This window comes from Gastrolobium bilobum, unplaced genomic scaffold, assembly GCF_033153095.1.
Source record: "Gastrolobium bilobum isolate Gb01-03AN ecotype WA unplaced genomic scaffold, APGP_CSIRO_Gbil_v1 utg275413, whole genome shotgun sequence".
In the NCBI taxonomy this organism is placed as follows: domain Eukaryota; kingdom Viridiplantae; phylum Streptophyta; class Magnoliopsida; order Fabales; family Fabaceae; genus Gastrolobium; species Gastrolobium bilobum.
This window is the reverse complement of record NW_026896695.1, coordinates 1-11,462: the sequence shown is the minus strand read 5'-3', so window position 1 is coordinate 11,462 and position 11,462 is coordinate 1. Positions and strand designations below refer to the sequence as shown.

General features: G+C 40.8%; 1 protein-coding gene across 1 annotated transcript; it reads left to right on the top strand.

The window, feature by feature from the left end:
- Positions 1 to 6,303: 6,303 nt before the first annotated feature.
- LOC133301484 (uncharacterized) lies at positions 6,304 to 7,179 on the top strand. The gene has a single exon (XM_061501121.1). The coding sequence runs from the start codon at positions 6,304 to 6,306 to the stop codon at positions 7,177 to 7,179; it is 876 nt and encodes a 291-aa protein (XP_061357105.1).
- Positions 7,180 to 11,462: the final 4,283 nt, after the last annotated feature.

The following is an 11,462-nucleotide window of genomic DNA, read 5'->3' as shown; positions in this document are numbered from 1 at the left end:
GTAAGTGCCCCAAGGCGTTGTTGGTCCTTGTGTGTGCCACCCATTGGATTATTATTGTATTATTATGTGATGATTAGGTACCTTTGAGACATTAGTGAGCTTGTACAATTTGGGGATTTAAGGAAAAACAAAGGAAACTCTGGCGAATTTTCTGTAGAATTGGCATATTTTAGGTGAACTTCGGGAGAGCATATCTCTCTCCACAGATTTCCGATAGGGACGTGCCATACGCCATTTTGAAGATTGAGAATTCCCCTAGATGGTGTTAAAATATGAGCCAGTTCTAGGTTTTACGCAGCCCTGTGGAATTAATTGAGTTCGGACTATACAGTGACCTCTGATGCAGGGGCTGTTCTGGCCAGTTTTTGGGAATTTGATTCCCGCTTCATGTCTCAGTAAAATTGAGCGTGTGATACACCAAAATGAAGTTTGAGATGTCTAGTTTGTAGGATAAAATTTGAGAGCAATTGGATGAGTGGATTGTGTGCAGTAATTCGAGAAGTGTGAATGGTTTTGAGTTGTTTTGGGGTTGAATGGTTGTTTTGCTTGTCCAACTTCAAACGGTGATAACCGGAGAAAATGAGCTCCAATTAAAGAGTGTGATAGCTTATTAGAAAGGGAATTAAGTAAGAAAAATATAATCTGAGAAGAAGGTCGGGTTGTGAGCGGTGTGTTCGCAGAAAATTAATTAGTGAACCATGCTCAAGTAAGTAAAAACATAAAAGTTAGTAATTGGCTGAGTGGGTTTATAGGAACCCCTTAGTAACTTATAATAAGTAAAGTAAGAAGTAAAAGTAGTTAAAGTAATTATTCCGCAATAGTTTTCAGTTACGATCACAGCTTTTAATTATTACGCTTTTTATTGTTTTAAATGCTCGCGTAATAATCGTAAAAAGTTTATTCGTATTTTTAATAAATGAATTGTTGTGATTGTAACTGCGCTTAATATCATATTAATGTTAACAATACCGGTGTACAACGGGTTGTTACATTTTATGGTATCAGAGCAGTTTTGTTAGGGAACTCTGATAGTGTATAGTTGTGTTGTGTGTTACATCGTTGTATGTAGATTCTTATCGATTACTGCATATGTGATTCCTTAGTGTGGGTCTGATCAGCCCATTCCTTTGTGTTACATGCGTGGTCATCGTAAGAAGCCTGCATGACAACCCTGAAGCACCGAGTGTAAGTTCTTAGCCTGATGTTGTGTGTAACATCCCACGTAAATAGGAAATATATTATGTTGCTATGAGAATTTTGGGTATTATGTTCTTGTATGTGCTTTGTGCTTTGATTCGAGTATATAATTATTAGGAGAAAATTAATTTGAGTTAGGAAGTTTCTTGAAATAAATTAGTTACTCACATAAATTATGTTAGGCATGAGAAAGCTAATTTATAATTACAGCCATAAGTTATTAAAAATAAAGTAAGAGGCAATAAATTAATTAAATGAATTTAATTAGTGATGGGCTGAATTATAATATAAGAGGAATTAACATGTTGGGCCTTGTTTGGGGGAGAAGGTCGTTGGCCCATAGGATGATGAGTATTAGTCAGCCTAATTTAAAAGCATTGGGGCTTATTGCTGATGGGCTAATCTCAATTGATTTCATAAGTTAGTATGTTGGGCTACAACAATTGTTTTGACCTGCGGCCCAAGAGCCTTGGAGCAGCAACCCAACCCAATTCACTTCTCAATCTGATCCATCCTTCCACTCCTACGTGATTGGATGAAAATTCTCTTGGCCAGAGCAACCTTATCACCTAGTGAGTCACGTCTCTGCCTTGTGCAGTGGAGAAAGATCAGAAATAAGGTTTCAGCCTAACCTTGCCTAACCCTTTTTGTAAACCCCTAAAATCTGCCCACCTCTAGGAGCAGCCAATCGGTTGACAGAGAGCAGGATGCATGCTTTCTAATTGGATAAATTTTTTATCTCCCTTCCTTCTTCCCTCACGCGTTCATCAGCAGAGTGATGGGCATAAATTTTGATCTTTGGTTGTGTGGATAAACTCACAGCCAACCTTCCTCTTTTCCTCTCCTCAACCAAGCAAACTTGTAAAATTATCTTCTGATTCTGTTTTCTTGTATTTTCCCTAAACCGCAACATCATTGGAGTTCAAACGGAAGAACGATTTCACCTCTTCTTGGGTTTCTGTTGCAGAAACCGTGTAACCCCTTTTGAAGCAGAAACGAAGATTCAACGTCTATATACCTTTTCCCTCTGTTCAGTTGTGCCTTCCTCCTCAAGAAGGTAAGGTATCTTCTGGCTATATATTTATGTCCCTGACTTCGTTATAATTCTTAAAGACTCCTCTCGGTTTGTCCAGCTGAGGCGTTGGTGGCTGTCTAGTTGTCAGACGTGTGAGCGGCTTGGTGTAATCACAAGCATAAATCTGAATCCATCTCTTTCTTCCTTTCTGCTCGGTCTTGAAGGTAAAACAAGGGCTGAACCTTCTAACTTTCTATTCTGTTTTGATCTGCTCCTTGCTGTAAAAACCGAACCCCTGATGATTTGAAGAAAATGTATCTTGTTAAAATTTAAAAATACTTTTACGGGTTGTGAATAAAGTGCTACTGGCTTAAATTAATTAAATTTAAAACGGCACGGTTATGTTTTCTCTGAATCTTCCTGACGAGAACTCTTAGGATTTCCCTCTGTTTTTGTTATTAAAAATCCCTTTTGGAAGTCACACAATCCTTAGGGTAGGACCCTTCTTGGCCGCGGGATGTAGGGATATTTTAGGCTTGGGAAGCTTTGGTTTAATGTTTAGAGAAGCTTGAACACTATGCTGATTTTTCTGTTTGAAATTAGGTGCTGTTAATTCGTGAATTGGACATTTTTGCTGCTGTTTGGAATCGGTACAGTGACGTTTTAGGTAATTGTGTGAAGGCACTACTCTTCCTACTTGCTAGAAGGAGCACGAGATGAGATTGTGGCTCCATGTCTTGATATATCTATACGTATTACTGTTGCTCGTTTTGACATCTTGTTAATCTTGCTACATATATATATGCTGCAAAGTCTTGTTATGATACAAATTATATGATCTTGACATACATGTTCATCATGACATTTTATTTTGTATGCTGCGTGCGTCACAAAGCATAGCATTCGAGCATCAATTTCATATTGCGACAAAAAAATCATTTTTAAAAACTAAGCATACGGATGAGCATGCACCATATAGGCATTACCTACGGTACCAAGGTCTTGGGACAGTTGGCTTCAGTCCGCTTAGGCCACGGTCGGATCCCTTCTTGAGAAGCCACCAAGGGTAATCCACTGTGCTTGATAGTACGGGCACATTAGTGCTATAACGTACTCTTGGCATTTTACGCATCTTGTTTAGCATATGGCAGCATGTATATATATATGATAAATCTTGTTATTTCAACTATTTCGGGTTCTAGCTTATGCTTTTTGCATTTTGGTATTGTCTCACACTACTGGGAAATGTTTCTCACCCCTTTGGGGCTGCTGTTTTCTGATGTACAATGGCAGGAGGACGCAAAAGTATTTGATGTTTTGTTATGCGATGCTTGGCTGTTTTGTGTACCCGTAGCTGGATTCATGGCTGTTTGTTGAGTTGGGTGACTGTGTTTGCAAGAAGGATAACTTGAAGTTTCATTATTCTGTTATTTTGGATTTTACAAAAGTTGTTTATTTTGTTTGGAAAAATTCTGGTCCAGTTACTGATCTTGAACTTTTGGTTAATTGTTGTTTTGGATTAATGACTATGTTTTTGGAAGTATGGATTGTTTTCTGAAAACTGTTATTTTGCGAGCAACTTAAAAGTTGGCGTCCCGGGGCTACGACCCTTCGAATGCGGCATAATTTATATGCACGCGAAGCCCCTGAAAGTATCTTTAAGAATCTGCAAAAATCCAAATTTTATGGTAACTGTACGAATTCTGAAAAATAACGCAAGACAACAGGTTTTTAAGAAAATTCGCAGAATTCGCGAGCAACTTGCCTGTTCGAATTCAAGGGGCTATTCATCTCGGAATCGCACATATTTTATATGGACGCGAAGCACCGTGTATCTAGTTTCATCGTAGCGAAGAATCATTTTTACCCGACATCAGATTGATTTTATATGAATTTTAGAGAACAGTACGTTTTTCTGGTAAAAATAAAAAATTTCAGCAAGCGCTTATTTTGAAACTTTCGCTGTTTTCATGAATAAACAATTTTAAGTACAAGGTTTTCTAATCTTGAGTAGTTCAGTAAAGATTCTTTGTGTTTAGCTTTTGCAAACGTTAAACCAATTTTTTTTTCCGCTGCGACTTTATTACAAGTTAGCAATATCGCATCTCTTGGATGCATACAAGAGGGGCGTTACACTAATTGGTATCAGAGCAGTTTTGGTCCATGGATATTTGTTTTTGGAGGGATTGTTACTGCTTGCTTGCTGATTGTGATAAATTGTGGTTTGCTGTGTGACTAATTAATTTACTCGTTAGGAATATATTAGCCGAAATAGGTAGATCGATAAGATTATTTTTGGGGATAAGTGACTGAAGCATAGTTTACTTACCCGAATTGAACTCGACTACCTACGTGAGATTGCTGTCATAAATAACCTGCAGTGAGTCTGATCAGCTCATTTCGTGATATTCTGATTTTGCTATTGATAGTTTCGCCATTCCTGGCTCATGTTCTGAACGAACGTCGCTAGTCCTCCGACAGTGGTGATAAGGTCTGCTTCTGCATTGCTTGGTCTTCCCCGAGTGGAACCGCGATTACCTGCCATGATTCTATACATGTTGTTATTTCAACTATTTCGGGTTCTAGCTTATGCTTTTTGCATTTTGGTATTGTCTCACACTACTGGGAAATGTTTCTCACCCCTTTGGGGCTGCTGTTTTCTGATGTACAATGGCAGGAGGACGCAAAAGTATTTGATGTTTTGTTATGCGATGCTTGGCTGTTTTGTGTACCCGTAGCTGGATTCATGGCTGTTTGTTGAGTTGGGTGACTGTTTGCAAGAAGGATAACTTGAAGTTTCATTATTCTGTTATTTTGGATTTTACAAAAGTTGTTTATTTTGTTTGGAAAAATTCTGGTCCAGTTACTGATCTTGAACTTTTGGTTAATTGTTGTTTTGGATTAATGACTATGTTTTTGGAAGTATGGATTGTTTTCTGAAAACTGTTATTTTGCGAGCAACTTAAAAGTTGGCGTCCCGGGGCTACGACCCTTCGAATGCGGCATAATTTATATGCACGCGAAGCCCCTGAAAGTATCTTTAAGAATCTGCAAAAATCCAAATTTTATGGTAACTGTACGAATTCTGAAAAATAACGCAAGACAACAGGTTTTTAAGAAAATTCGCAGAATTCGCGAGCAACTTGCCTGTTCGAATTCAAGGGGCTATTCATCTCGGAATCGCACATATTTTATATGGACGCGAAGCACCGTGTATCTAGTTTCATCGTAGCGAAGAATCATTTTTACCCGACATCAGATTGATTTTATATGAATTTTAGAGAACAGTACGTTTTTCTGGTAAAAATAAAAAATTTCAGCAAGCGCTTATTTTGAAACTTTCGCTGTTTTCATGAATAAACAATTTTAAGTACAAGGTTTTCTAATCTTGAGTAGTTCAGTAAAGATTCTTTGTGTTTAGCTTTTGCAAACGTTAAACCAATTTTTTTTTCCGCTGCGACTTTATTACAAGTTAGCAATATCGCATCTCTTGGATGCATACAAGAGGGGCGTTACACTAATTGGTATCAGAGCAGTTTTGGTCCATGGATATTTGTTTTTGGAGGGATTGTTACTGCTTGCTTGCTGATTGTGATAAATTGTGGTTTGCTGTGTGACTAATTAATTTACTCGTTAGGAATATATTAGCCGAAATAGGTAGATCGATAAGATTATTTTTGGGGATAAGTGACTGAAGCATAGTTTACTTACCCGAATTGAACTCGACTACCTACGTGAGATTGCTGTCATAAATAACCTGCAGTGAGTCTGATCAGCTCATTTCGTGATATTGTGAGTGCAGAATCATGGCAGGTAATCGCGGTTCCACTCGGGGAAGACCAAGCAATGCAGAAGCAGACCTTATCACCACTGTCGGAGGACTAGCGACGTTCGTTCAGAACATGAGCCAGGAATGGCGAAACTATCAATAGCAAAATCAGAATCAACCCCCGCCATTCGACAATGCAGAAGAAATTGCCAGTCGGAGATTGAAGGATTTCCGTAATTTCCAGCCGCCTACTTTCGAAGGTGGAGATGATCCATAGACTCCAGCGCGGTGGCTGCAGATGATTGAGCATGTATTCGAGCGCATGAGATGCCCCGAGGCTCAGAAAACCGACTACGCATCGTATCAGCTGATTGGAGAAGCACTTACTTGGTGGACTAGTGCAAGAACTCTGCTGCGAGCTCAGAATGTTGAACTGACATGGGCCGTGTTCAAGCGAGTTTTCCTGGACAAGTATTTTCCTCAGGCCATGAGAAGGATGAAACACTCCGAGATGTTGGCACTGCGTCAGGACAACATGACGGTTAATGAATATATCTCTAAGATCGGGCAACTGATGGAGTACGCTAACTTCGACCGCAACATTTATGATGAACCATGGCAGGTGGAGAAATATGAGAGCGGGTTACACCCAGAGATCCGCAAGCTCATGTTGACCACTGCAAATCGGACATTGCCTGAAGTGATTAACCAGAGTAGGCAGGCGGAAGCAATCATCAATGAGGCCAAGAACTTGAATAAGCAACCAACCCAGTCTCAGGGAGGAAGCAGAGTTGGCCGATTTTTTAAGAAGATTACCGGAATGGGAAGAGGCAAGAATCCTCAGATGCAAGCTCGAGCCGGAAATTTCAAGAAGATCAATGCTCCTGGTCAGACATCTACTGGAAGACAGAATTATGCTTGCCCTTCTTGCGGGAAGAACCACACTAGAGTGTGTCGTCGAGCAAATAACTTGTGCTATGCTTGTGGACAGTCAGGGCATTTTGTTTCCGATTGCCCGCAGAATCCTAGCAAGAACCCTACTCAAGCTCGGGTATTCACCCTTGACGCCAATGAAGCTCAGAAATATCCGAACCTGATCAAAGGTAACGTGATTTTAAATGGTTATCCTATGTCTGTTATTTTTTATTCGGGAGCATCGGGCTCTTTTATTGCAAAGCACACCGCTCTAAGAATATGAATTACCCCGGCTCTATTGCCCTACGAGTTGAGCATCAGTACTCCTATTGGAGGGTCTTGTACAGCCTCAGAGATCTGCCGAGGTGTTATCCTATAATTTGAAGGAAACACGTACACCGTGAGTTTGGTGGTCCTACCAGTATTCAACTTTGATGTGATTATCGGAATGGACTGGTTATCGGAGAATGGAATGACGCTAGATTGTCAGAAAGGGAAGGTCATTGTTCCTCCGAGAGATGGTAATTCTTCTTCCTTCTCTACTATTTCATTATTACAAGTTAGGAAGGAGCTCCTTCGGGGAGCTGCCGGATATTTGCTGTTAATTGAGTCTGAGACTTCAGTTGGCAAATCAATTATGGATGTACCTGTTGTCAATGAATTCGAGGAGGTGTTTCCGGATGAAATTCCTCGATTACCCCCTCATCGGGAAATTGAATTCCCCATTGAACTTATTCCCGGAGTTGGACCTATATCCATTGCTCCGTATCGTATGGCACCATTGAAACTCAGAGAACTGAGGAAGCAGATAGAAGAGCTGCTGGCAAAGGAGTTCATTCGACCTAGTACCTCACCATGGGGTGCTCCAGCAATCTTGATTAAGAAGAAAGATGGTAGTCTGCGTCTGTGTGTAGATTATCGTCAGCTAAATAAAGTGACTGTGAAGAATAAGTATCCACTTCCAAGGATCGATGATTTGATGGACCAGCTAAGAGGTGCCAGAGTCTTTTCTAAGATAGATCTGAGATCGGGATATCACCAAATCCGGGTCAGACCGGAGGATATTCCGAAAACAGCTTTCCGTACTCGTTATGGTCATTACGAGTATCAAGTAATTCCGTTTGGATTGACAAATGCTCCGGCGGTATTCATGGATTACATGAACCGCATCTTCCGTCCATTTCTGGATCAGTTTGTAATCGTATTCATTGATGACATTCTGATTTACTCTCCGAATGAAGAGCTACATGCAGAACATCTAAGGATAGTTTTGCAAATTCTGAAAGAGGAGCAACTGTATGCAAAATGGTCAAAGTGTGAATTCTGGCTCGGTGAAGTTCAGTTCTTGGGACACGTGATTTCAGCAGAAGGTATTGCAGTTGACCCCAGCAAAGTGGAAGCTGTCATGAATTGGGATCGGCCCAGAACCGTCACTGAAGTACGTAGTTTCTTGGGTCTAGCAGGTTATTACCGAAGATTTATCCAGAATTTCTCACGTCTGGTGCAGCCTCTTACTCGTCTAACTCGAAAGGATGTACCTTTTGATTGGACTGAAGATTGTGAAGAATGTTTCCTGGAGCTGAAGAATAGATTGTCAAGTGCTCCGATACTTACTATTCCTGACCCAATAAGGAAGTTCAAAGTATATTGTGATGCGTCCTTGAAAGGACTTGGCTGCGTACTGATGCAGGATCGGATGGTAGTGGCTTATGCCTCTCGGCAACTGAAATCTCATGAAGAAAATTATCCTACGCACGATCTGGAGTTAGCAGCCATAGTGTTCGCGCTGAAAATCTGGAGACATTACTTGTATGGTTCTCAGTTCGATGTGTGCAGCGATCACAAGAGTCTCAAATATCTGTTCGATCAGAAGGAATTAAATATGAGGCAACGCCGCTGGATGGAGTTTTTGAAAGACTATGAGTTTGAACTGAAGTATCACCCAGGTAAAGCGAATGTAGTAGCGGACGCCCTGAGTCGGAAGACTCTCCATACCGCAACCTTGATGATAGAAGAACTGAAGTTGTTTGAAGCTTTTCGAGATATGAACTTGTCGGTTGTTAGGCGAAGGCGTAGTATAAGATGGGGCAATATTAAGATAGAAAATGAGCTACTCCGTAGGATCAAGGAGGCCCAAAGAAATGAAGAGTTAGTCCATGATCTGGCCGGCATGCGAGATGTGTTATGGGATGAGAACGAAATGTTAAGTTTCCAAGGTCGGTTAGTTGTGCCGAGTGCTGAATTGAAGTCAGAAGTTTTGCAGGAAGCTCATAAAGGAAATTATGCCGTTCATCCTGGATCTACGAAGATGTACCATGACCTGAAGACTTCGTTCTGGTGGCCGAGAATGAAGCGTGACATTGCTGAGTATGTATCTCGGTGTCTGACGTGCCAGAAAGTGAAGTACGAACATCAGAGACCTTCGGGATTACTTCAACCTCTAGAGATTCCCGAGTGGAAATGGGACAGTATTGCTATGGATTTTGTAGTAGGACTTCCTCGTTCGAAAGATGGTTATGATGCTATTTGGATAATTATTGACCGATTGACGAAATCAGCTCATTTCCTGTGTGTTCGAACCACATATAGTACGGAGAAACTGGCAAGGATTTACCTGCGAGAGATCGTGAAGCTGCATGGAGTTCCTACCAGTATAGTCAGTGATCGTGATCCTAAGTTCACCTCTAAATTCTGGGAGTCCTTTCAGCGAGCTCTCGGTACGCAATTGAGGTTGAGCACTGCTTACCACCCGCAAACCGATGGGCAATCTGAACGAACTATCCAGGTTTTAGAGGATATGTTACGAGCGTGTGTCTTAGAGCATGGAGGAAGTTGGGATCAGTATATTCCATTGATCGAATTCGCGTATAATAACAGTTATCATTCCAGTATTCAGATGGCTCCTTATGAAGCTTTGTACGGAAGAAAGTGCAGATCACCTCTGTGTTGGACTGAAGTAGGAGAGCGAAGTATTTTGGGGCCTGACGTAATTCAGGAAACCTCTGAGCAAGTAAAGAAGATAAGAGAAAACATGCAGCGAGCGCAGGCCAGACAGAAAAATTACTATGACAAGTGCCATAAGCCTTTATCTTTCGAAGTGGGAGATCATGTATTTTTGCGAATCACGCCCACATCGGGTCTCGGCAGGAGAATGGGAGTCAAGAAATTAAGTCCGCGATATTTGGGGCCGTATCTTATCTTGGATCGGATTGGCGAGTCAGCGTATCGTTTGGCTTTGCCACCTAATCTGTCAGGAATTCATGATGTATTTCATGTATCACAACTGAGGAGATACCTCTCTGATCCGTCGCACGTGTTGCAACCGGAGGAGGTCGAATTAAGAGAAAATCTGACATACCATGTTCAGCCATTTCAGATTATGGAAAGATCCGTTAAGCAACTCCGTTCTAAGGAGGTTCCGTTGGTGAAGGTGTTGTGGAACAACAAATCCGCAGCCGAAGCTACATGGGAACGTGAAGATGAAATACGGAAACGCTATCCTGAATTATTTAATGAGTAGGTAAGTTCGAATTTTGCGGACAAAATTCCATTTTGGTGGGGAGAGTGTAACATCCCACGTAAATAGGAAATATATTATGTTGCTATGAGAATTTTGGGTATTATGTTCTTGTATGTGCTTTGTGCTTTGATTCGAGTATATAATTATTAGGAGAAAATTAATTTGAGTTAAGAAGTTTCTTGAAATAAATTAGTTAGTCACAGAAATTATGTTAGGCATGAGAAAGCTAATTTAGAATTACAGCCATAAGTTATTAAAAATAAAGTAAGAGGCAACAAATTAATTAAATGAATTTAATTAGTGATGGGTTGAATTATAATATAAGAGGAATTAGCATGTTGGGCCTTGTTTGGGGGAGAAGGTCGCTGGCCCATAGGATGATGAGTATTAGCCTAATTTAAAAGCATTGGGGCTTATTGCTGATGGGCTAATCTCAATTGATTTCATAAGTTAGTATGTTGGGCCACAGCAATTGTTTTGACCTACGGCCCAAGAGCCTTGGAGCAGCAACCCAACCCAATTCACTTCTCAATCTGATCCAGCCTTCCACTCCTACCTAATTAGCGTGAAATCCCTCTCCTCTCAACGTGATTGGATGAAAATTCTCTTGGCCAGAGCAACCTTATCACCTAGTGAGTCACGTCTCTGCCTTGTGCAGTGGAGAAAGATCAGAAATAGGGTTTCAGCCTAACCTTGCCTAACCCCTTTTGTAAACCCCTAAAATCTGCCCACCTCTAGGAGCAACCAATCAGTTGACAGAGAGCAGGATGCATGCTTTCTAATTGGATAAAAAATTTTATCTCTCTTCCTTCTTCCCTCACGCGTTCATCAGCAGAGTGATGGGTATAAATTTTGATCTTTGGTTGTGTGGATAAACTCACAGCCAACCTTCTTCTTTTCCTCTCCTCAACAAAACAAACTTGTAAAATTATCTTCTGATTCTGTTTTCTTGTATTTTCCCTAAACCGCAACATCATTGGAGTTCAAACGGAAGAACGATTTCACCTCTTCTTGGGTTTCTGTTGCAGAAACCGTGTAACCCCTTT